The 22,323-nt window shown below is 56.0% G+C and overlaps 2 protein-coding genes and 1 long non-coding RNA gene across 11 annotated transcripts; 2 read left to right on the top strand and 1 right to left on the bottom strand.

Moving 5' to 3' along the window:
• The first annotated feature begins 1,466 nt into the window (after positions 1–1,466).
• On the top strand, positions 1,467–7,448 carry LOC110364134 (uncharacterized). The gene is made up of 3 exons (XR_002422697.2): positions 1,467–1,833; positions 2,698–2,933; positions 4,797–7,448. It is a non-coding gene; the product is annotated as an uncharacterized LOC110364134 (long non-coding RNA).
• Positions 7,449–7,682: 234 nt separating this feature from the next.
• ZC3H12A (zinc finger CCCH-type containing 12A) lies at positions 7,683–15,784 on the top strand. Its single transcript, XM_065041449.1, has 6 exons — positions 7,683–7,840; positions 7,937–8,446; positions 11,430–11,569; positions 11,908–12,142; positions 12,666–12,772; positions 12,876–15,784. The coding sequence occupies exons 2-6, from the start codon at positions 7,980–7,982 to the stop codon at positions 13,895–13,897; spliced, it is 1,971 nt and encodes a 656-aa protein (XP_064897521.1). The 5' UTR covers positions 7,683–7,840; positions 7,937–7,979; the 3' UTR covers positions 13,898–15,784.
• A 3,839-nt stretch (positions 15,785–19,623) lies between these two features.
• Positions 19,624–22,321, bottom strand: LOC110364119 (uncharacterized). 9 transcript variants are annotated; one of them, XM_065041459.1, is made up of 6 exons: positions 21,688–22,261; positions 21,437–21,569; positions 21,038–21,094; positions 20,743–20,842; positions 20,514–20,671; positions 19,624–20,446 (listed from the first exon to the last, which is right to left on the bottom strand). In XM_065041459.1, exons 2-6 carry the CDS (start codon positions 21,560–21,562, stop codon positions 20,246–20,248), a joined length of 642 nt encoding a protein of 213 aa, XP_064897531.1. In that variant the 5' UTR covers positions 21,563–21,569; positions 21,688–22,261; the 3' UTR covers positions 19,624–20,245. The 9 variants fall into 9 exon arrangements, with proteins under 9 accessions (XP_064897531.1, XP_064897530.1, XP_064897522.1 ...); XM_065041458.1 differs by having other exon boundaries at positions 20,743–21,142; positions 22,197–22,321; XM_065041450.1 differs by having other exon boundaries at positions 20,743–21,142; positions 21,437–21,978; positions 22,197–22,308.
• Between the last annotated feature and the right edge of the window lie 2 nt (positions 22,322–22,323).

Here is a 22,323-nt window from a genome sequence, read left to right as displayed (position 1 = left end):
TCACGCTTAATTGTTTCACTTTTTATTTCCCCTCATCACTTAACATCAAAGTGAGTTTCTTTCTTCTCGATTTTCAATTTTCTGTAGCAGTTGCTGAATTGCTATTCGGCTTTACTGAGTTTTTCCACCCACTGTCGTTTTAAAGGTCATTTAATTATTATTACAAAGAATTACAGAAAGATAGAGAATTGTCTACGTGCCTTAAGCTGCAACAAGTTATTAGAATGGATATTTTTTTTTTAATAGCTGTGTAAAATTAATTAGTGTTGGCAGCTTCGTGCTAATCATAACTCAGAAGTCTTTGCGTGGGACTGTGTCGTCCCGCTGACGTTGGGTGGGGGGTCAGCCCCACGTGGGGTGGTGGCTCCTACCAGGCACCGCTGCCTTATAGAATACTGGGAGATGTTTTTGGGGGATTTCAGGCTGGTTTCAGTGGTTCCGCTGCAGCAGGACCAGAGCTGAGCCTGCACGGTGCATCAGCCCTGTCCCGCTGGGAATGTTTTATGAGCAACTGTTGCGTGCACAGGATTTTCCCTGCATTTCAGCAGCTCGTTAATGGGCAGGATCCCTGCTAAAGCAAACCTCGGCGGGCACCGAGAGCCAGGCTTCTGTTTCCACGAGAACACGGTTTCTATCACAATGCAGTTCTCGCTGGTGACCAGCCAACCTTCCAGCCTTGCCAGAAACACAGAGCGGGAACGAAGAGAAGGGTGTGAGGGCACCACGCTGGCAAACAGGGACTTGGGAGCGGCACACCAGGTTTATCTGCTGCTCTAAGCAATCAGAAGTTATTGATATTTACTGTACAGACAATTCAAGATTATAAACCAAAGTAAATACTTCCCTTTCTACATGTAAGATTGGACAGACAAGCCCAGAAATGCAACACGTGTTTATCGGCGTGGTGGGAAGGTGGCATTAACCGGACCTCAGCCTCTCAGTAGCCTCCTCTCTGTACCATAGCATCCTTTTCATCCCTAACACTCATTCCACAAAGACAGGCACAATCAGCCAGAAAGTCTGGACTAAATTGTAAAACCTTGTTCAGTCCTCTAGGTGGAAGGCTGAGAAAACAAATCTAGTTATTAGAAAAAGGGTAGTTTGTCCCAAAGAGCAAAACTAGGAGTGCAATCATTTCTTTACTTGATGTGAATCAGGCATGTGGGTTGGGAGGATATTGTCAAAGGCTTGAAACAGTCTGACAAACAGACCTCAAGATCCCACATGCCGTTCCTGAATATTGTGTCTCTTGAGCCTTGTGCTCCAGATGCTGTTTTGCAATTCATGCATCACTTCTTTTGTACGCTGTTGTGTAAAAGTGGAAAGACAGGCTGGAGCCTGGCGGTGCTCTCCCGGTGCGGCACGTCGGGGCTGAGCCGAGCAGGACGCGGTTTGGCAGCGCAGGGTGGCAGGGCCGAGGCGCCGGCCGCAGCGTCCCGAGCGCGGTGCTGCGCCAAGGGGGTCCCTGTGCCAAGGGGGTCCCTGTGCCAAGGGGGTCCCTGCGCCCTGGCTGCTGCAGAAACCCGCAGCTCCCCAGAGCCTGGCACAGCACAGGCTGCTGCGGCGCCGTGCCAGCGAGGCACTCCTGGCGCTGGGGAAATCCCCAGCCACGCGTAGTGAAAGCACCGTCCTCTCCCACGGAGCCAGGACCAGGGAGAGGCCAGTCCTGCTCGCACTTCTGCATTGTGTGCATTGCACAACCGCCGCGCCAAACGCAGAGCTTCCCTCTGACACCAGGCAGCTCAGCCCTTGTCCCGTCTGTCAAACGCTGGGAAGGAGCTTTGCTGCTGAGCCGTTGGCCAGTTAACACCTTCTCTGTTTTAGCCTGAGCAGGTAGGAAACCATGTCTCAGCCCCTGCCCACCGGCTCGGCCGGCTGCCGCGCTGACACAGGCTGACTCACATCAGATCGGCAACCGGAGCGGCCGCTGCCGCTGACATCATGGGAGCCGCGCGGGGAGAGCCGTGCCGGCTGTTTGTGTCTCTCGGTGACACACATCCGTCCCGTGGGAGGGCGTGGGGCGGCCGGCGCTGTCCCGCGTTGCGCAGCCGGCGGGCGGGCAGCAGCGCAGCCCCACGAGCCCGGGGTCCGCGCTGACCCCGCCGGCCTGGCCGGGGAAGGAGGAAATGAGAGTTTCCTGACAGGCAACGTGCGCTCAGCTCCGCGCCCTGCGGAGCGGGAACCCCATCCCACGCGGCTTTACTGGGAGCACTGGGGAGATCCAGACAGTGTCCCAAGGGGCTCCCCATGAGCCCCCATAGCACAAGAGCTGCTGTCGGGATTTAACCCCTTGGGTTTGGAGACTTCAGCGGGGCTTGTAAGGGAAGGACTGGAGATGTCCGTCCCTGAGCCCCTGGGTGCCCAGAGCAGACACTCCAGCCTGGGCACATCTGGAAGGTGGTCCCAGATGGACAGTCCTCCTCCCTGTGACGCTCCCACTGCATGGTGGCATCACCAGCGTGTGCCACGGGTTGGGACCGGCCTGCTGGAGAGCGGCTGATGGCACCGGTGTCCTGGGCAGGGCCCCCCGAGCTGCTGGTGTGAGCACATCCCTGTGACCCAGGGAGACGTTCCTGCTCTCAGGGCTGGAAACACAGCAGCAAACTGCAGAGCGGACAGCGCGGGGACACGTGTCCCTTTGCTCAGGAAACGTTTGGCACTTCTGATTTTTGCTGCATGTCTCCGTTCATCCCGCAGACATGCCTATGGATGACTAATAGCTGCGAGCCATGACACCGCACGGTCTCAGCGCCTCTCTGCGCAGCCAGCCTTGCCGACACGGAGCCCGGCGTCACCGCACGCCCGTGGCACGTGATGGACGCGCTGCCACGAGCGGGCACAGGGCTCTCCCTCGCTTGCTTGTCTGGGGCGCGCTCTGCCTTCCACTCCTGAGAACAAAATCTCTTTCCCCCATGGATGTGGCTTCTCAAGAGGTATTTGCTCAGCAATGGGTATAAATCCTCCGTTCTTCACATTGCCCTGGGTGGGATAAAATAGTCTGTGACTGTCTATTTAAACATCTTATATTAATACCATGAAGTGTTTGTTCAACTTACATTATTCTTTTAGCTCTGAAGTAGTAAACGCTCCCCAGCATGCCAGAGTACAGCAAATCCACAGCTACGGATGCTGCATCTAAACAAAACTTGGCTGAGCAGGCAGGGCTGCATCTGGAAAAGGGGCAGCTGACATTTTCCGGCAGAGGGGCTGTGAGTGGGAAAACGGTAAATAGCTGCTGTCACAGACACTTGCGTAACTGCTTGGTTTTCCCCATCATTATTTATTAGTGAAACATGTTGCCTCTCTCCGCTTTTGACTCTGTTGCAGTAAAGCCGAGCTTAGCCGGTAAGCCGGGAATGCTGCTTTGGAAAGGAGAAGGTGCTGCCAAAGTGTAAATGCTCTTGCGTGTTTCTGTTGAACGGCTGCTGGGACGGGCTGGTGGCAGCGGGAGGAACCCTGCTGACATCGGGTCGCTGCTGCATCCCAGCAGGGGCTGTGGGACCTGGTGGCGGGCAGGGCCGTGGGGACCGTTCCCCGGCGCAGCCGAGCCCTGTCCTCGCTGCCGGGACGGCTGGTGACACCTGGGAGCCATCCTGGCACAGCGCGGTTCGTCAGGGCGTCGCTGGGTGCAGGGTGACCTCTCATGGAAGACTTTGGGAGACACCCCGAGCGGCACAGCCCCGGGTGGGTTCACTCGCAGCCCCTCGCAGGCCGCTCAGCCCAGGGCACACAGCGCTTGGAGGGACAGCGGGGTGACGGTGCGGCTCCTGCCATCTCTGTCCCATCAACCCTCGACAACAACAGATTTATAGGCAAAAAGACCTTGAAAGGGATGGCTCTTTTCCTTGATGGAAGCGCAAGAGGAAAAAATAGCCAGGGTGTGCCTGATCCATCTGTCAGTGAGGAAATAAGCCCGCCCTCCTCTAGCTTAATGACACCATTCACTAGGACCAAAGGTAGAACTCAAGGCTGCTTACAGCGAGTAGTACGGTGTATAGTCGGCACACGGGCAGTCGCGGTGACAGCCAAATAAATGACTCTGGCGCGGTCCCTCGGAGCGAGCGCTCTCCTCCAGGGCAAGCAGTTGCCTCCAGAACACATCTGCTCCGCCAGGAGCCCTCGGGCTATGCAGGGAGTAAGTTACTCTGCATAGTGCCTAGCAGGATCTCCTTAGAAGCCAGGAAATAAGTTCAAGACAGAATATTTGAGAGAAAAATCAGTCTGTCTGCAGCTGCGAACAAATCCCATTCTCCTGGGTGAAGGCGGCATTGGGAAGGCAGCTGGCGATGTGCCGATTGCTGTGGGCACACGGGCTCAACACGCGAGTCAGTTCTGCACATCCTTGGTTAGCTTCTCCTCTAGTTCTCCCTCACTGCATCCCTCTGGTTCCTCTGCTCCCAAACCCACTGAGGGGCTCTCGCTCTGCACCCTGTTATGGTGCTGCCATCAGGGACATCTTTATTGAGGTGAGCACGAGAAGCAGATGGTCTCTCAATCAGCATCTCCATAAATGTGAGTGGTTGCGGCTATAAAAGCAAACTGCTATAAAGGGACTTTGCTAAGCTTTCCTTCCAGCATTATTGTTCGTCTTTCCTCATGAGGCACGGTCACCCTCTTCCAAAGAAAGGGCATACATCATCCATTGCTTTTACCTTTAATTCCTGAGTGCTGTGTAATAAATTATACCGCTCACTGTAAAAGAAAACTCGGATGCAGCTCTGCCAGCCTCTTGAATCCCTGCGTTGCAGGTGATGGGAGGATTCAGTTAATCTTCCTGGTATTGTTCACTTCCCCAGGAGCACGTTGGTGATGCGGTGAGATGAGCCATCGGGTCGCTCTGCGGGTGAGCGGGGGTTTGGGATGTCAGAGCTGTGGGCAACGCACAGACCCCCGACAACCAGCCCTGTCCCCTCCGAGCAGGGCAGCTGGACCTGCGCTCAGTGCCCAGGGCTCCTCCACACAGCAGCCTGAAGAAAGCTGAACTCAAGTAACTAAATCGAAAGTGGATCAAAGAGCATTAAAATTCTGCATAAAACTCTCATTCAGAATTAAAGTGGCCTTAATTCAGTTTAATTTACTCCCAAATGCTACTAAATAAAGCCATTTAAATTGTTCTTAATTAACGTAAGTGTTCCCATATAGGCATTTATAAATGAAGTTTAATTAGCCCGTTTTTAAAAGGGAGTTTACTGCCGCGAGCGGCCGTAGATCGGCAAGCCAGGTCCACGGGCTCTTTGCTGACGCGGCTCCCGATTGAGCTGGTTAGCGGTGGTTGTGGAGCGCTGGCATCTCCTCCCGAGGCCGCGGCACCGGGACGGCTTCCTTCCCAACAGCAGGTATCAGTAACGAGATCCTCGATACCACCTCTGCTGACTGTGTTAAATGCCAGAGGACAAGCTCTTCCTTTAAAACCCGGGACATGGGAGGCGCAATCCCTATAAAAATTCCCTAGAAAAAGGTGATGTCAGGATTTTACAAGAATTGTTGATGAGCAAGGAGCCAGACAGGAGGGCATCGCGTGCTGAGTCAGCAGAGCTGGAAGGACACGGAGCACGGGGAGGGACGGTGGGGCAGCTCTGGCTTCCACCCCCTGTCCCTGCGCAGGGGACACTCCATGTGCTTGGGCAGAAACAAAGTCCCCGGCCTCGTAGGTGACAGTGAAGGGCCACCCATCATCCTGGCAGTGGCTTCACTCTGGAAACCTTCACATCCTCCACAACGGTGCCAAACAATTGAAGCACTTTCTCTTCAAAGCAATTTGAAAATGAAAAGGAAAAATCAAAAGTAACCACGGGGAGTTTGGGGTGCAGCCAGCGTATGACCCCTTTTGACTCGAGGGTGGAGAAGCCAACAGACCCTCTCCAGCCTGGCTCGTCACCAAATCAAACCAGGCAGCGTGCCGTTGCTGTCACTGCTTTGCATCAATCAGAAGATCCAGATTTGTGGTTTCACTTGGGGGTTTTTCCTATAAAAAGCACATCTGTGGCCATACTTTTTGGTGCAATAGACTTTAGCCTGGAAGCAAAAGCACACAAACAGTGCTAAATTCATGCTGACTGGAGTAGATTCCAAGGGAAAGAAGAGTTGGGAAAGCACCTACTTAAGTACTGACTAAGGATATTATCTCTGATCTGAATCTCGCCTCTGTGTGTGTGTTACTGTTGAGTACACAGTGCGGTTTCAGACACGGCCAGAGACAAGAAAAAATGATTGTTTCGGGGTAACCACAAGGAAGATGAATGCAAATGTATTCCTGTAACTGGGAGAGTTCCCTTGCTCTTAAGCTGGGCTCTGGTACATGGCCTCGGGGAAGCAAATTTGCAACTACCTTCATTAAATTGTTTAAGAATGATTAATCAGAGGGCAGAGACATAAGATTTTTGCACGTTGTGAAATGAGAGTTCAATTCCTGCAGTTATGTACGGTGTGTATGGATGGCTTTCGCCAGCAGTCAGGGGACAGGTCCTGGTGATTGATGGATGCTTCCTGCGGGCTCTTATCTCCTCCACAAGCCCGGGCTGATAACTCCGCTGGCTGAATCACATCCAGCCGCATCCCTTGGGGCTCAGGGTGGTGTGAGAGCCGTGTGTCGCCGGCTCCGGTGCGATGCGTGCCCGCCGTGCGGCCCCTGTGCCCCCGGGCTGGCCACCGCGGCACCGGAGCGGCCACCGCGGCAGGAGGTGCTGCCTGCACCCCGACCACACTGCCATGTCTGACCATCATTCAGTGTCACCGGCTGCTGGAAGTGCAGCTCCTGCAGAACACAAAAGTCCATAGAGCGCCTTTGCTGATGTGCCCGCAGCCTGCAGCTGCACGTTCACACGTTCCTTCTGCCTAAAGCTGCCTAGAGCTTAGGCTTGGTTTAAGTGCATTCTCAGCCTCTCCTCGGTGACAGCAGGATTGTCATTGCGCCTGATACACCATCCCCTGCGCTCTGTCCTGTTCCCTCCCTTTCCAGGTGCAGCTCGTGGGTCTCCTCTGCTTTCCAGCTGGGTGCTGAGTGCGCTGGGGCTGGCGTGAGGTTCTGAGAGCCCTTAGGCCAAAGCCTGGTCTTTAACGTGGCGAGGGGCAGTAGGTTGGTACCGCCCAGCACCCACACAGCTCGGCAGACGGACTCTTCTGGGAAGCACTGAGCGTGTCTTGGAGCTCTGGGACTCACTTTCCATTTGATCCGCCTCTGATGGGGGGGACGGGGAAGTAAAAAAGGACCAGGGCTGGCGTTTAAGTGTGTTAATGTTTTTAACCTGAGTAACAGCAGCCAACGAGAAGCTGGAAAACCCTCTGAAGAACCAGCTTCTCTGTGCATAGACCCCTTTGATGGGATTCGCCTCCCACATCGGCTGCGCTCGCAGCGCCGGCCGGGGGCCCGCGGGGAGCGGGGCTGTCCCGGGACCGGGAAGCAGGACGGAGCGTTTACCCAACGCGTGTCGGGGCAAATCCGCCCGCATCGCAACACGATTTGCATAAACCCGGGTGTCTGCGGCGCGGACCCGGCTCTGCACCTGCCGGGGCTGCTCCGCGCGGAGGCGCCGGGGGGAGCCGCGCGGGCCGGGGGGTGCACAGACCCCGTCCCACCTCCGCTCCGGCCGCCCGGCGGGGCACCCGGGACGCAGGGCCCGAGCGAGGCCGCCCGGCGGGGCGGGGCCGTGGGGCGGTGATCCGGTCCCGCCCCGGAGCCGCGGCCGGGCGGGGCGCGGGGCGGACCGGGAAGCGGCGGCCGCTCTGCCCCCGCCCGCTCTGCCCTTCCGCCTTGGCGCGGCGCTGCCCAGTATAAAGCGGCGGCGGCCCGTCCCGCTCCGGCCCCATGGAGACACGGCGGCGGCCCGGCGGCGGCAGCCCGGTAAGCGAGGGCGGGCTCGGGGCGGGGGTCTGGGCCCGGCCTTGGCGGGGCCGCGCGGGGGGCCGGGCCGCCGCTAACGCCCGTCTTGGCCCGCAGGTCCGGGGCGTGAGCGGAGCCCGGGAGTCCCCCGCGGGCAGCCATGAGCGTCTCCGCCGTCCCGGGCTGGCCTGAGGCGCTCCCGGCCGCCCGCCCGCCGACGTCCCGGCTCGGAGAGAGGATGAGCGGCAGGGAGCCGAGCGAGAGCCGCGGCCCCGGCGCGGAGCCGGCCCGGGAGGCGGGGAGCCCCGGGCGGGAGCCCTGCGACAGCGCCGAGATGCAGCTGAAGGTGGATTTCTTCCGCAAGCTGGGCTACTCCTCGGAGGAGATCCACGTCGTGCTGCAGAAGCTGGGCCTGAACGCCGACACCAACACGGTGCTGGGGGAGCTGGTGAAGCACGGCCCGGCCGAGCGGGACGGCACCGAGGCCTCGCCCGAGGCCCCGGAGGCCCCGCTGGTGCCGCGGGGGGGAGCGGCCAACAAGCCCCCGGCCCCCGCGCCGGCCCCGGAGGAGCCGGAGAGCGAGAACCTGCGGCCCATCGTTATCGACGGCAGCAACGTGGCCATGAGGTGCGTTCGGGGGCTGTGGGTGCTCGGTGGTGGCTTTGCGTGACCCGCAGCTCTGACGTGTGCTGAGCGCTCGCTGCCTGAAAATCTGCGGGGGTTCTGTGGGGGTTTCTCGCCGTGAGCGGCTGCTGCTGGGTGCCCCGCAGTGCCTGGTCATCTTTTCCAGGCTGTCGGAGGTGAGCATCGCTCTGCCTTGGCGGCCACGCCTGGCTGTACCGGCCCGTGACCAGTGGTCACAGGGCTCTGACAAGGGAAATGAAGACATTTCCTTCCACTTTCTAGCTTAGGAGCAGGATAACTGAAGATACGCTCTCCTCTTACCTAATGGCTTTATGTAAGTTTCTGTAGCAGGAAGTTGCTCAATAAATAATTACAGGTTTAATTAGGGAAGGCTTTGTAATATGAAGCTGTCTCCAGTGTTAGAGACCAGTCTCCAAATTGTGACTCCAATATTTTGGTTAAATTTCTGTCCATTGTAAGAGATGGATGGGGTGCCGAAGGGGCACTCTGGTGTCACCAAGGCAGTGACTTGCCCCCAGCATCTTGGGTGTCCTGGTGCTGACAGCACAGGTCCCGTCAGGCCCTGCACCCTGAGCACACAGGAGCCCTGGGCTGGGTGTTCATTAGCCTCGTGTCCATGCTGTCACCTCTGGTTTTGCTCCCCATGACAGCAAGTGTTGCCTGCCCCCCAGCCCCGCTGCTGCACCTCTACATGGGGCTTCTGGGCTCCGCTAATTTAGTGCAACCAAGTTTCTGAATTGGGCTTTGTTGGTGCTGTTGAGAAGCGAGCCTCCCTCACTGTGTTTTAGCTTGATAGATCTTCTAATGTGTGTTTGTGTACACAGACCTTTTTATAAAGAAAAAACAACAGCCAAGAGGGTGCTCGCGGCGCTGCTGCGTTACCGTAGGCTTTGTCCGAGGTGAAAGTGCTGAGCGGAGCTGCGCTTGCAGGTGTGGTTTTCCCTAAGCTGCGGTTGACAGCTCTGAGACGGGACTGAGAAAAGACGAGGTACAGTCTGCTGTGCGGCTCATGAGCAGAGCCTGCGTGTCCCAGCGCGGATACGGAACCCCCGTGGCGATCGAGCGGGGCCGGAGGGTGACGGCTGTGACCTGGGCGCCTGCGGAGAGCACGGTCCTGGTCCTGCTCGGCTCCACCGCTGCGCCGTCACTTGAGGAAAATGGCCCATTGTGAGACCTGGGCTGATAAGTGTGACTCTGGCATGAAGTTTACCTTAGATAAGTGCTCAGGCTTAAACAACAGAACTGGTTGTGTATTTTGAATGAGGAGCCCCTTAGCCGTGAGATTTATCCCCAGAAGAGCAGGGGGATCACAGCAAGTGTGACTCAGGGCAGGCCAGGCGGTAATAACGCGGCCCATAGGACAGAGTTTGATGTGAGAAAAGCAGTCTGGCTTTTTTAAGCAATTTGCTAGAAGGGGAATTCCATTCTGAAACTTCCTGTATTGATGGTGTGATGTTCCCTGCTGATTCATTTGCAGTGTGTACCACGGCCTCCCTGAACAGCTCTTGACAAACATATGCAAATCATAGTGGAAATTAGCTTTTACTTCCTTCTAAGGGAATTTTTCCTTGGCTGCTGCCAAATCAGATCAGTCCAATTAGTTATTTTCTGTAGACTTGAGATTGGTAGCAGGGACTAAAAAAAAAATCTCTGCTTTTCTCATTTATCTCTACACGACTGCAGTAATGTGTGTCTGGCTATCTGTAGCAAACCCAGTCTGACACTGGGGGAGATTTTTAGAGCGTCTTTCTTCCGATTGCTAATGTCAGCCTTTCTGTAGTTCGGGTCTCTTTAGGTGTTAGTTTTGGTGTTAGTTGTATAGTTCTTATAGAATAATTATTTTGGTCCAAATCTTAGACTTTCATAAGAGCTTCAGAGAAGGGTGAGGACAGGAGGAGGAATGAAGTTTCATTCTAGTGGTACAGTTGTGCTACCATAGCAGTGCTTTTTAGCAGCGCCTCTGCTGGGGTGCGAGTGCTGTACTAATTACAGAGGAGTCCATGGGCATGTGAGTGGTGGTGGGAGTTGAAATGCCATCCAGGTGTAGGTGGGAAGAGTGAGACTTGGGGCAGGAGTGGTGCCCAGGTGGGGAAAACCTCACTGAACTCTGAGACCTGTTATCTTCAGTACAGCACATCTTGGCAGGGTGTTATCCTGAGATGCAGGCTGTTAGATCCCCGGAGTGACAAACCGGCTGTCAGACAGAAACGCTGAAAGTTTGCCAGAACTGTTATCAACAGAAGAGTTAGTGACACGGTAAATACTGACACTCGTAAAACAGGAGCAGTAGTTTCCTCTGTAGAAGTTCAGGAAACTTATTGATATGACCTAATGAATAATTAAGCAGCAGCTTTTTGCTTTGGTACAGCTTGTGTTGCTGCTGTCAGACTTTGTTCTCAGCCTGCCAAGGGCTGTTAGGACTTTCAGCACTGATCCTGTTAACGGGAGCTGTTTCTGTTTTGTACAAACAGTGTGTTTGTAACTGACTTTTTGGGCCATAACATAGTGAAGAAGAATCTTTCCTCAATGCTGATGCCCTTGAGTGCAGAAAATGCTTTCTGTTCCCTGACTTGAGAAGAACACCACCTGGTGAGGGTGCAGTTTGCGCTGGCAGAGGTTGGCCGCTGCTGGTAGCTGGCAGAATAGGACAAAGGGCGTTCAAGATCACATTGTACTCAGGGCTAAAAATAGAGCTCTAGAGTCCAGAGATGAAGCAAAGGCTGTTGGAGAGCAGCTGCTCTCTCCCTCCCATTGAGCATTTGGGTCTTTGCTGTGCAGAACTGCTAAAAGCACCAGGAATTCTGTGAAATCTCGCTGCTGCGTTTACACAAGATGAGCAATGAGTGCTGGTTGTGCTGCGCTAACACTTCTTCACTGAAGGTCGTGTGAATTGCTGGATGCATTTGCTTGACTAGTCCTTACATAACCTGAATATTGAAATTCTCCGTTTTCCTCTCTGATGCAGCCATGGAAATAAAGAAGTGTTCTCCTGCCGAGGAATCCTTCTGGCTGTCCAGTGGTTTTGGGACAGGGGACACAAGGACATCACGGTCTTTGTGCCGTCTTGGAGGAAGGAGCAGCCACGGCCAGATGTACTTATAACAGGTGTGGGAATATGAAAAACAAAAGTAGCTTGTCAGGCTGACTGTTTTGTCACTTAATGAGCTTGCAGAGTTCTGACTAGTTAGTAATTAACTTATGAATGGAAGATGTGAGTAGTAGGAGGTCCAATAAGCCGAGCTGAGCAGTGAGAATTAGTCATTAACTTCTCCCCTAAGCAAGTTCTTGCCTGGATCAGCTGGAATAATTCAGAGAACCAAGAATGTCATACTACTCTGATAAATAACTTTTACTTCACATGAGTTTTGTCATTTATTTATAGTGTTGCTTTATCTGTGCCGAGGCCCTTGGGCTCTGTAAGTTCACAGTTGTGTTTGTTCTAGACCAGTACATTCTCCGTGACCTTGAAAAGAAGAAAATTCTGGTCTTCACTCCTTCCAGGCGGGTTGGAGGCAAGCGCGTCGTCTGCTACGATGATCGGTTCATTGTGAAACTGGCACACGAGTCTGATGGCATTGTGGTTTCTAACGATACTTATCGGGACCTGCAGAATGAGCGTCCTGAGTGGAAGAAATTCATTGAGGAGCGGCTGCTGATGTATTCCTTTGTTAACGACAAGTACGTTCCCATTCTTCTTTTGCTTTTAAAACAGATTCATGTGAGCGTGCCATCTTGTTTTAATGAAACAATGGCAAGTGATGCATGAAAAGAGCAAAATGTTAGTACAGAATGGGGGAAAGAAACCTGTAGACATTTTTTTGGTAGAAGGAAGCATGGTGGGAAGAACTGCAGTACAAAGGCATAAGGAATTGGAGTCATCTTCATGGCTGCTCAGGGTTTGGAGCTGGGACTTTGCCATAGCTCTTAGGAGAGCCCCAGGATTGGTTTCCTCGTGGGAGGATCATTAGCAGGCCCAGCAGCAAGTACTAATTCTGGTCAAAGAGCCGCAAACCCCGCGTGTGCCTGCGGCACAGGGCGCCAGTCTTCAGCAGGTGACAGGAGAGGTGTCACTGCAGTGAAACGGGAAAGTTCTTCAGGGCTCAGAGCTTTTGACCTTCAATGAAATGGGGAACTTCTAGGAGAAGTGAAACCCTGACCCAAGAAAGGAAGCTGCTCCTCAATGAGGTTTCATTTTGTTTAGGTTTATGCCTCCAGATGATCCTTTAGGGAGACACGGCCCCAGCCTGGATAATTTCCTCAGAAAGAAACCTGTGGTGCCAGAACACAAGAAACAGCAGTGTCCGTATGGTAAGAAATGCCTTCTGAACGTGAGGACTGAGGTGTCTGCAAGTGTAATTCACGCTTTTACTAAAACGCGGCTGCTCATTCCGTGCTCTGCCTTTCCTTGCAGGGAAGAAATGCACTTATGGAATTAAGTGTAAATTCTACCACCCTGAAAGGATCAATCAGCCCCAGCGCTCGTTAGCTGATGAACTCCGAGCCAATGCAAGGTTGTCTCCTACCAGAAGCACCAGTGCAAAGGAGGAGAAAAAGGGCAAAAGAGGTTCCCAGGCAGAGCTCTTGTGCTCCGTGCCCACAGAGAGTGAGAAGAGCTCTTTGCAGAAGGTCTCTGCAGAGAGGAAGAGCTTGGCCCACAAAGCAAAGCCCAGCGATGTTCCGCTTCAGGTCAAGGGCTGCGTGTCAGGCAGCGTCCCTCCTAACAGCGGGAGCCACCGGCCCTCTGACAGCTACCAGCAGCCCCACATGGACTCTCTGTCTTACATCTCTCAGGAGCACCTCGACTCGGGCATTGGGTCTTTGGAGAACCAACTGTCCGACATGTGGCCTTACAGATGTGCCAGTCACTGTGATCACTCGCGTGCCGATCCGGTGGCAGTCTGCACCTGCGGGAGACAGAGACCCATCTACCCGCATTCTCCCAGCTTAGAGCAAAACGGTCTGGTGTCTTACAAGCACGGTTCCCATAAATCTTCCTCTGGTGCTAGCTTCTTGCAGTATAGCCCTGAGCTGTCTCACTCAGGACCACCTCACTCTTTCTCAGGCTATGGGGTGCCTGTCCACCCCGCTAACGCTGGGCAGTACAGTCTGCCCAGTGAGTACAATGCCCCCCTGCCCCATTCTCGGGAGTTCTGGTCTGAGCCGTACCCGATGCCGCCTCCGCAGGTGAGATCTCCCAGCGTGCGAGATCCGCGCTCGGTGCCGCGAGCCCCGGGGCCGGCGTATGGGGACTCCTGCCAGTGGGCTGTCTCTGACCAGTTTGCGGAGGAGCGTGCCAACGTGCACGTCAAGCTCTGTGGCATATTCCATCCCCACCTGGTCGATGCTGTCATGAGCCGTTTCCCCCGACTCCTGGATCCCCAGAGGCTGGCTGCAGAGATCCTGACCTACAAGTCTCAGAACCCCGGTATCTGAGGCAGCTGCTGAGGGCAGCTGTGCATGTGACAAGCTTTAGGGACAGTGTTTGCACCTGTAGCTGCCACAGATGCCTTCTGAGGGTCCTACTTATTCCTTGGAAGCAGCAGATGGCAGCTGCAGGCTGGATCGCAGGTGTGCTGTGCTCACAGCCAGCTCTGGTCTGGATGTGACCGTGCGCCCTCAGGTCCCATTGCTCCCCGAGAGCGCTGGGGAGGCTCTGGGTGCTGGACAGGGGAGGCTGCAGCTTCAGAGGGGGTTGTTCTTTGGGACTTGTGTGCTGAGTCAGACACACCTGAAATCCTGCAGTCACTCACTGAATGTGCCCCTACTCCTCCCATTAGCTTGGTTTGGAGATGGTTTGGTGTAGTACCGGGCTCAGCAGGCTCGTGGAAGATAAGGGGCTTCTGCCTTTGCAGCGCTGTGAGGCTTGTTTGTGAAGACCCAAATGCATTGTTAAGGCCCCTTAGCTCTTAACCGAGCCTCTTTACTAAATCCTGCCATGCAAATCTGTGGAAAATGTTGGGTTGTAAATCTAGTATGAAGCCAGGTTTAGCAGCCTTCGATTTGGTTTTATTGGCGCACTTCTTTAACGACGCTTTCCACACCCCTCCCGCTGAAGCTCACCTTCCCGAGACAAGACCGCTCGTGTACCCGAGTGCTCCGCAGCAAGAGGAGTCCTGATCCTGATCTGCGACTGCCATCCTCCTCAGCACGGGGGGCCCGGAGCTGCACGCGCGTTGTGTGCTCGCTGTTTGAAGAACGCGGCTGTCAGACCCGCGGTGACCGCGCTGCCGCTGCTCCACAACAGCGACCGTGGCTGGTAACCTGGCTCGGGCTGTCTCTGTGCGGCAGGATTTATGATGTTGTGCCTTTTGTCTTCAGACAGCAATAGTTTTGAGCACTCAGTAAAACGGCTGGGCTGCTGCCAGTACTGTTCCTGACCATTCCTTAATATTTTTCTCTGTAAAGCTGTTGCTTCACCTTCCTCCTCACTCATGTTTTCCTGTCCCCTTCAGCCTTGTCAAACCACAGCAGCAGCCAAAAATGTAGAATAAGACTTATTTGATAAGACTGTTTCCGCTTCCTTCCCTTTTACTGTAAGGTGTTTTTTTTTTACTGTAGATACTGTAACAGATTTTAAATATGCAAAACCAATTGCTGTAGTAATTGGTTCTGGTCCTGGAGTTTCACTGTGCTTAGAAGGCAAAGATGTTTCTTGCACTTGCAGGCCAGAAGCAGTTGATTTGTTGATACACATTGTATCTGCGTGTTTGGTTATGTTTTTAAATACGTCCATCTGGTGGTTAAAGCGAGGTCGGCGAGCAGCAAATCGCAAAGGGGAGAGTGGAACACGGCGCTTGGAGAACCCTCTGGGAAGGGTTTTGTCTGTCACTCTTGTCCCCTGTGACGTCCAAGCGGGACCTGCCCAGACTGGCACCATGTGCCATAAAACCACAGGGACACAGAAACCTGTATACCTGGTTAATTATGATACATTACAAATTAGTAATGTTTCATGTTAGTAAGCAAAATGCTTCTTAATTTTAAGTAACCTGATACTTTGCATATTTGTAAATTACAGGAAAAAACGGTTTTTAATGTTATTATCCAGCGACGTGCTGCTTGATGCTGTTTTTAATTAGTACTATTCTTGACTCAGCCATTGTGTTACTTGGTGTGGTGTTTTATTTTCTGGTAGAATGCTGATATATGCTGCTTCTCTTGCAATCAGAAGATTAACATTTTATACTCACAAGCTGACGTTTTGATGAACTTTCTGTATCATTCTGCAGTATATAGTTTATGTACTGAATGGAGGCAGCCGTGCGGAAGCCATGGCCAAGAAAGACCTTGTGTTATAGAAATAAAAACTGCTGAGTTGAATTGTTTGGTCTCTTGTGGCTTTTTGAAAACCATTGAACATTTTGGCTTTTTAATTGATGGAGTGTGACAGGTAAAAAATCACATTTCTCCAAATTTGTGCTCTTAATTTAATGCAGAACAATGGCTATGACTAGTTAATCAAAACCAAGGAAAGCGGCTTCTCCTGGAGTTAGTGCTTGGTTTAAAACAAACACTAAGAAATATGAACCTTACAGTCCGAAGGGTCATTTATTGGCTGTGGGAGAGGAGCCTGGGGAGGGTGTCGTCTGAAGTGACAGTAAGTTCATGTCACTCTATACGTGTGCGATGGGGAGGGGGTCAAGTGATGGGTCACAGATTAGATCAGACCTTTCAACCAGGGGAAGACTCTTCCTGCTGTTAGTGGGGTCTGCAGTGGGAAAATGCTGCAGGACTTCAAGGCTGATATTCCTGTAAAATACCTGAACAGACAATTGTAGCTTTGCAGGATGTGTAGATGTGAGGGGGAGATGGTTATGTCTATTATATTTCTGTCAATGCCGGACTGATACAACTAAAGGAATTGGCACAGAGGTTTGTTACCATAACCAGGAAGGGAAGAGCTGGTGGTGATTTAGTTGGGTTGCGATGTTATAACAGCTTTTCTGTTGCAGTGACAGTCCAGGTAGCACACAGAGCGATTTGGGAGGGTCAGTGCCTCACACAAGACTGGTCAAAATTATTCCCCCAACCTGCTGCTGTGTCACCCAAGAACCCTGCGGAGATGCGGCCGCTGAATCCTCTCGTCCTCTGACACGCGGCTCCTGTGAGCGACGCTGCTGCCTCCTGTTCGGGCCCATCGATGCTGCCATGTAAGTGCTGCTCAGGAGCTCGGGAAACGCGGGCGCTGCTCGTGGAGGTGTCATTGATCTGTCCCCGCTGTGCTTTCCCCTCCCCGAGCGGAGGAGCTGCCTGCAGCCGCGGGCTGTGCCTGGGGAGCGTTCCAGCGCGTCCTGTGGTTACCGCTTCCTCGGGAGGGCCCGTCGTAGCTGCCGCGCATTCGCCTTTGTTTCTCATCCTTCTGAAAGTTGGGCCTGAGTTAAAGAGGTCACACGCAGGCACCCAGTTGTTTCCTGTGCTTGGGGGGGTTGCGATGCCTCCGTCCTGGCCTCGTGCTGAGCCCTGGGGGCTGGATCCTCTCCCAGCTGCTTTTCCTACCCCCACAGGGTGAGGAGTTGCCGTTGTCGCCCCCAGGAAGATAAGCGGCCATGCTGAGCTGGAGAAGGGGCTGCAGAAGTGTCAGGGCACAGCCATGGGAAGGAGCAGGAGAGTGTCTGAGGTGGCCCAGGCTGTTTCTGTGGGACAGCGAGGCCAACGGGAGCTGCCTGGGCGGCTGTGAGCTCTGCAAAACAAGCACTGAACCCATCCATCGCCAGCTCTGTCCTTCCAAACTAAGCGTCCCGTCCTTTACCCTCCGGCAGTGGTTGCTTGTGCTCCTCGGGATATCTCCACTTGTGTTTTTAAGTCAGTGCTCAAAAGAGGGAAGGACAAGAGGGGCAGCTGTGTTGGGCAGAGGCAGCTGGATTCCTGTCTTCGTCCCCTGGGCGGTGGGTGCAGCCCCAGCCCAGACATGGTGTCTGCACCCCGGCCTCCCCTCCCCTGCGCCAGCCGCCTGCTGCCCTTCTTGCTCACCCAGCTTCTGCCTGAACCCATCTGGTCCCTCCCATCGGGGGATTTCCAGGATGTGGCAGGCCCAAATCAAAACATTTTAAGGCATTTCCAGGGGCAGGAATCTGACCCCAGGCCCCTGTCTGGGCCGTGGGAAAGGGGCCATGAAGGAATGGCAGTACATGGGGCCGTGGTGTCATGTGGGGGCTGTGGCTGTGCCACCCGGCCAGGGCAGCCACCCGGCAAGGAAGCAGGTTCAGCATCAAACCGCTGTTTTCACCCAGCGCTGAGCCCACAGGGCTGGTTCTGCCCCTGCAGATAGGAAGAGGTGCAGCAGCAGCTCTGCACCCCGTGTTGCAGAGGCAGCTCGAGGCTCATTCTTGCTGTGACACAGAAATGCAGGAAGCGAGTAAGTGCACAGGGTAAATGTTGCACCTGAGGGAACAGAAAGGTGAAAGAGCCACAGAGGGTCTGGGTCCTGCAGGGGCTGACAACGCTGCAGGTCCCTGTCAGTGCTCACCCTCAGCTGCACAATTTGAGTTCAGCTGTCACCAGCCTTCCCAGTGCCTTGGGGTTCAGGCCCTGAACACCCCTGTGCTCCCTCAGGCCAGGGTTATCCTGGGGGAGGTTTTCCCTTTGGTAGTTGAAGTGCTGTCTTGCCATCGCAGTGTGTCCTGGAGCAGACTGCCCTGAGCAAAGCTCAACCCCGAGCAAAGCTCAACCCCGGCTGCAGCGACTGGAGAGGCAGCAGCCGCTCAGCCCCCCGGCAAAGCCACGGGCAAGAGGCAGCCCTGAGCTTCCCCGTGGCCTCCCCAAGGGCTGTGTTGCACAAATGTTCTGGAGTTAATGCGGTGTCCGGTTGAGCAATAGGTCAGGAGGATTCGCATGGTGTGTTGGCCCTGGAGAGGGGTTTCTGCAGCCTGTGCGGCAGCTGTTGCCTCATTGTGTGCGGATGGTACAAGGGTTGCATTGGGGCTGCACAGGGCTGGGAAATGCTGCCCAGTGTACCTGTGCTGCTGGATCTTGCCTCCTGCAGCCCGTCCGTGGCTGCTGGTGGAGCGGGGCTGGCCGGGGATTTCCAGCACAGCCCATGTGTTGCTGCTGAGCTGCGGCTGCAGCAGCACCACGACCTTGTGCCATCGCTGCCGTCTGACACGGCCGGTGCTGCTGCCGCGTCCTGCGTGGCTGTGGTTCCTGTGGGAGTTTGGGGCTGGGGTTTGCTGCAGCAGGAGTGGCTCATTTGCCGGACCTGATTTATTTTGGTATTTCTAAGAAGCGTGGGGCTGTCCCACCTCAAACACGGCGCAGGAGCCAGGTTGGTGCAGGCTGAGTCAGGCTGCTGTTATTTGCATTGCATCAGTTCCCTGACGGTCTGGGGTGCTGCTTGGGCACGTTGGATGATCCCAGCTCGCCGAAGGAGCCTGTCCCCAGTCCCTGCGCTGGGCCAGCTCCCCGGGGACGGTGCGGAGCCTGCAGCCGGGCTGTGGGGATGGTTCCCCCGTGCTCTCCAGGGCTCAGGGGATGGCAGCAGGGTCATGGTAGCTATTCCTCAGCATTGCAGGGTTTATTCTCAGGCAGCACCGGACAAGTCTGCCTGGTGCTGGCAATAAAACTGGAATTAAAGTATTCCCATGCAAGCCTGAGGGCTGGAGGCCAGGCCTGTGCTGCCTGTGGCAGAGCGTGGATGCTCCTGTGTTAGTGCTGCCCTGTCTCTGGGGCAGCTGCAGCTTCTGCAACAGGCCGATTGCCAGTGAGTGGCTCCGTTCCCCTGTACCTGGCACTCATCAGGAGTTATTGGGTGCCAGACACTCGTGGGGTCAGCGCTGCCAAGGGCGTAGGCAGCTGGCGGTGGCAGCCAGCGTGGTGCCAGGGCCCGCAGGGAAGGGCTGTGCACACAGGGTTGGCGAGACGTGTTCTGAGCGGTGGGAACGGTGATGAAAAGGGTTTGCCCATCTCTTGGTGAGGAGCGGCTGGTTTGCACGGCCTTCTCGCAAGGCAGGATTAGCTCTGGGGTGGGAAGCGCTGCTGCTACCCGTTCCCCTCGGCGGGTAACACTTCCCTGACTGAGTCACCCCTGGGCACACACTGTGCCGGGCTGGGGACCCATCCCCTTGGCACCCCCTCCCCGGAGCTGTGGGACCGGGGTCTGTGCGGGGTCGGTGGTGCAGCTGCCCCAGCCTGGGTGGGGGAAAGACCAAGTGAACACAACCAAGTGGGAAGCAGCCGCCTGTATTTTGCAGCAGCTGTGAGGGGGGTCCTTGGCAGGGTGGGGGCAGCAGGACCAGAGCACAGAGTCACCCGTTGACGTCCCAGATGGGAGCTCAGCATCCGTGGCTGAGCCGTTCTCTGGGGATGAGACAGCCCCCCCCCAAAGCCAAGAGCTGCAACTTGTGTGGAGCAGCTGATGGAGGGGACTTGTCTGGCCAACAAGGAAGTAAACGAGGCAGCACTTGGGTTTTGCAATTCATCCGTGACACCAGCGTCTCCAGCTTGTGCAAGGTGAGCGGGAGCTGGCAGAGAACCTGCCTGGGGACAGTCAGCTGGGGGTGGCCCTGGGCACAGCGCGGCTGTGACGGGCCCTGGGCAGCGCGGGAGGCAGCACCTTGCCCAGAGCTGCCTCCCCGCTGTTCCTGCTTCTGGGAAGTGGCTGCAATTCTGCGGAACAGGCAGGACGGGACAGGGCCCGGCTGGCACCGCGGGATGGCAGCACATACAGGGACATGAGAACACAGCCGGGACTGTGGTGTCCTGGCCCACGTCCCATGGTGCCTGGGCATGGAGGACGTGGGCTCCTTCTTCTCACCACCACCCTGCTTGCACATTCACTTACATGTTCTACCTGTCACAGAACTGCTGGCCTCTAAAGGCTGCCTGGGCACGGGGCCGGGTGCCAGCATGGCTCCATCCACCGGTGTCCTTTAGCAGGTCCCCACCTGCCGGGCTCTCTCCCTCAGTCCTGCTTGCACATTCATCCTCTGCCTCCCCCGGCAGCTCGGGACTGTCACCGCTGTCCCACCGCCACGGCCGTTCCTGCAGCTGGGATGGGGCGTGAGTGCCTGGGGTCCCAGAAGGGACAGAGGGGCCGGGGGCCATGGGGACTCACCCGCTGGCGCAGGCCCTGCTGCTCCTGCAGCAGCTCCAGGAACCGGCTGCTCCACAGCAGCTTCTCGGCGCCCAGCTCGGTGCAGAGGAATTGGACGTCGGCCTCCAGTGCCTCCAGCCTCCCCAGCACGGCCTCGCCAGGGTCACCGCGCCGCTGCCCTGGTGCCACAGCTCTGCTCCTGCCACGGCCCCACACACCCGCCCTCCGCCCCATGGACATCGGGACCCACCTGCCTGCCCTGGCTCCAGGACAGAAGTGGAGCCCCCATCCTCCTCCTCCTCGCTCTCCTCGCTGCCGCTCTCCAGCCTCGCCCGCAGTGCCATGCTGAGCTGAAAACCACCATGGAGAGCAGGGACTGACGGAGACACCGGACACCGAGCCTGGACTGACCCAGACTGGGGAACCATGTGGTGCCCCGGGGACCTACAGCCCCTGCAGGGCCACACGTCACTGGGCTCCGCTGTGTCCTGGGGCTCGGAGCTCACCACAGCCCCTGCGCTGCGGGGACATGGTGGGACAGTTACCTCCTCGGTGACCTGGAAGGCGCTGTCCCAGCACATCTTGTAGCAGATCAGCAGGTACTGGGGGAGAGGATGTGGCCACATGGTGAGTGGTGACTCAAATCCGCCCTGGGGAGCACAAAACCTCGGAGCACTGTCACCAGGGCTCATGGGAGGTAGAACCACCGCCCCACCCCCCACCCCCCCATCGCCCCCCCACCCCCCCCCGACCCAGGATGAGGGTCCTGAGCCCTGTCATGCTGCCAAATGGGGTGGTGACCCCCTCCCAGAGCCCCCAGTGCCACCAGTACAGAGTGCTGGCAGCACCCACACCCCGTGTCCTGGCCTCAGCTCTGGACACGCGGCAGGTTTGGGGCCAACAAGTATCTGAAGGTCCCTGGGGATAGGCCCCATGGTACTGACCCACAGCAGCCTCCAGAGCCCCCGCAGCCCCCGCAGCACCGTCCCCGAGAGCGACAGGAGCCGCCAGCACCCGGCGTGCAGGAGCTGCCTCCACCTCGGCACCGGCGGGACGCGCTGCCGGCCCATGGGGACCCTGTGGAGTGGGACACAGAGGTGACGTCCCCAGGACCACCCCCCCGCCGTGCTCTGCGCACCCAAGGGACGTGCGCGTGGGGGACAGCGGCTCCCGCTCCCCGGCTCTGCCCCCTTACCCATGCACGGATCCTCCTCCTCGGCCACTGCTCGGACCGGATAAACTCCTGCTAATCCTCTTGGTGACGAGGCTGTGCAGGGATTAGTGTCCCTCCCGCTCCACCTGTGGTGGCTCTGAGGGCAGCTGCTGCTCTGCCACCCTTCCCCTCCCCATTTGCTCTGTTCAGGACTCATGATTTATTTTTAATTGCTACTTTCAGCTTTCGTTGCCATAGAGCAGCTTCACTTAGACATTTGCCTTTGCAGCACCCCAGGAAAGTGGAGGGGCAGCAGAACGGGACGAGCTGTCCCTGGGGACAAGGACACGTGTTGGTGCCGGGGCTGTGGGTGACACAAGTCTTCCCGGGGTGCAGGAAAACAGGAGCCACAGAAGCAACTCCCCCCCTTGAGAAAAGCGGCGCCTGTTGCAACACCAGCACTGATGTCTTGACCCAGCTCCTGTCACAAGCTCCTGATCAGCGGGCGGCACGCCAGGAGCTGTAAGAACTGACTCACATCCCAGTCCTACCTTGAAGCGGGATTAGTTGAACACAGCTGGAGATTAGTGCCTGGCAACCCTTTCAAGTACTCGGTGTTTTGTCTACCCGAGGAAAGAAAGCAGCAAGGGATCCTCCTCAGGGTCACGAGACAAGAAC

Source organism: Columba livia, chromosome 26 (assembly GCF_036013475.1).
Source record: "Columba livia isolate bColLiv1 breed racing homer chromosome 26, bColLiv1.pat.W.v2, whole genome shotgun sequence".
Taxonomy (NCBI): Eukaryota; Metazoa; Chordata; class Aves; order Columbiformes; family Columbidae; genus Columba; species Columba livia.
Note: the sequence above shows the minus strand (reverse complement) of the source record. Positions and strands in the feature narration are given on the sequence as shown.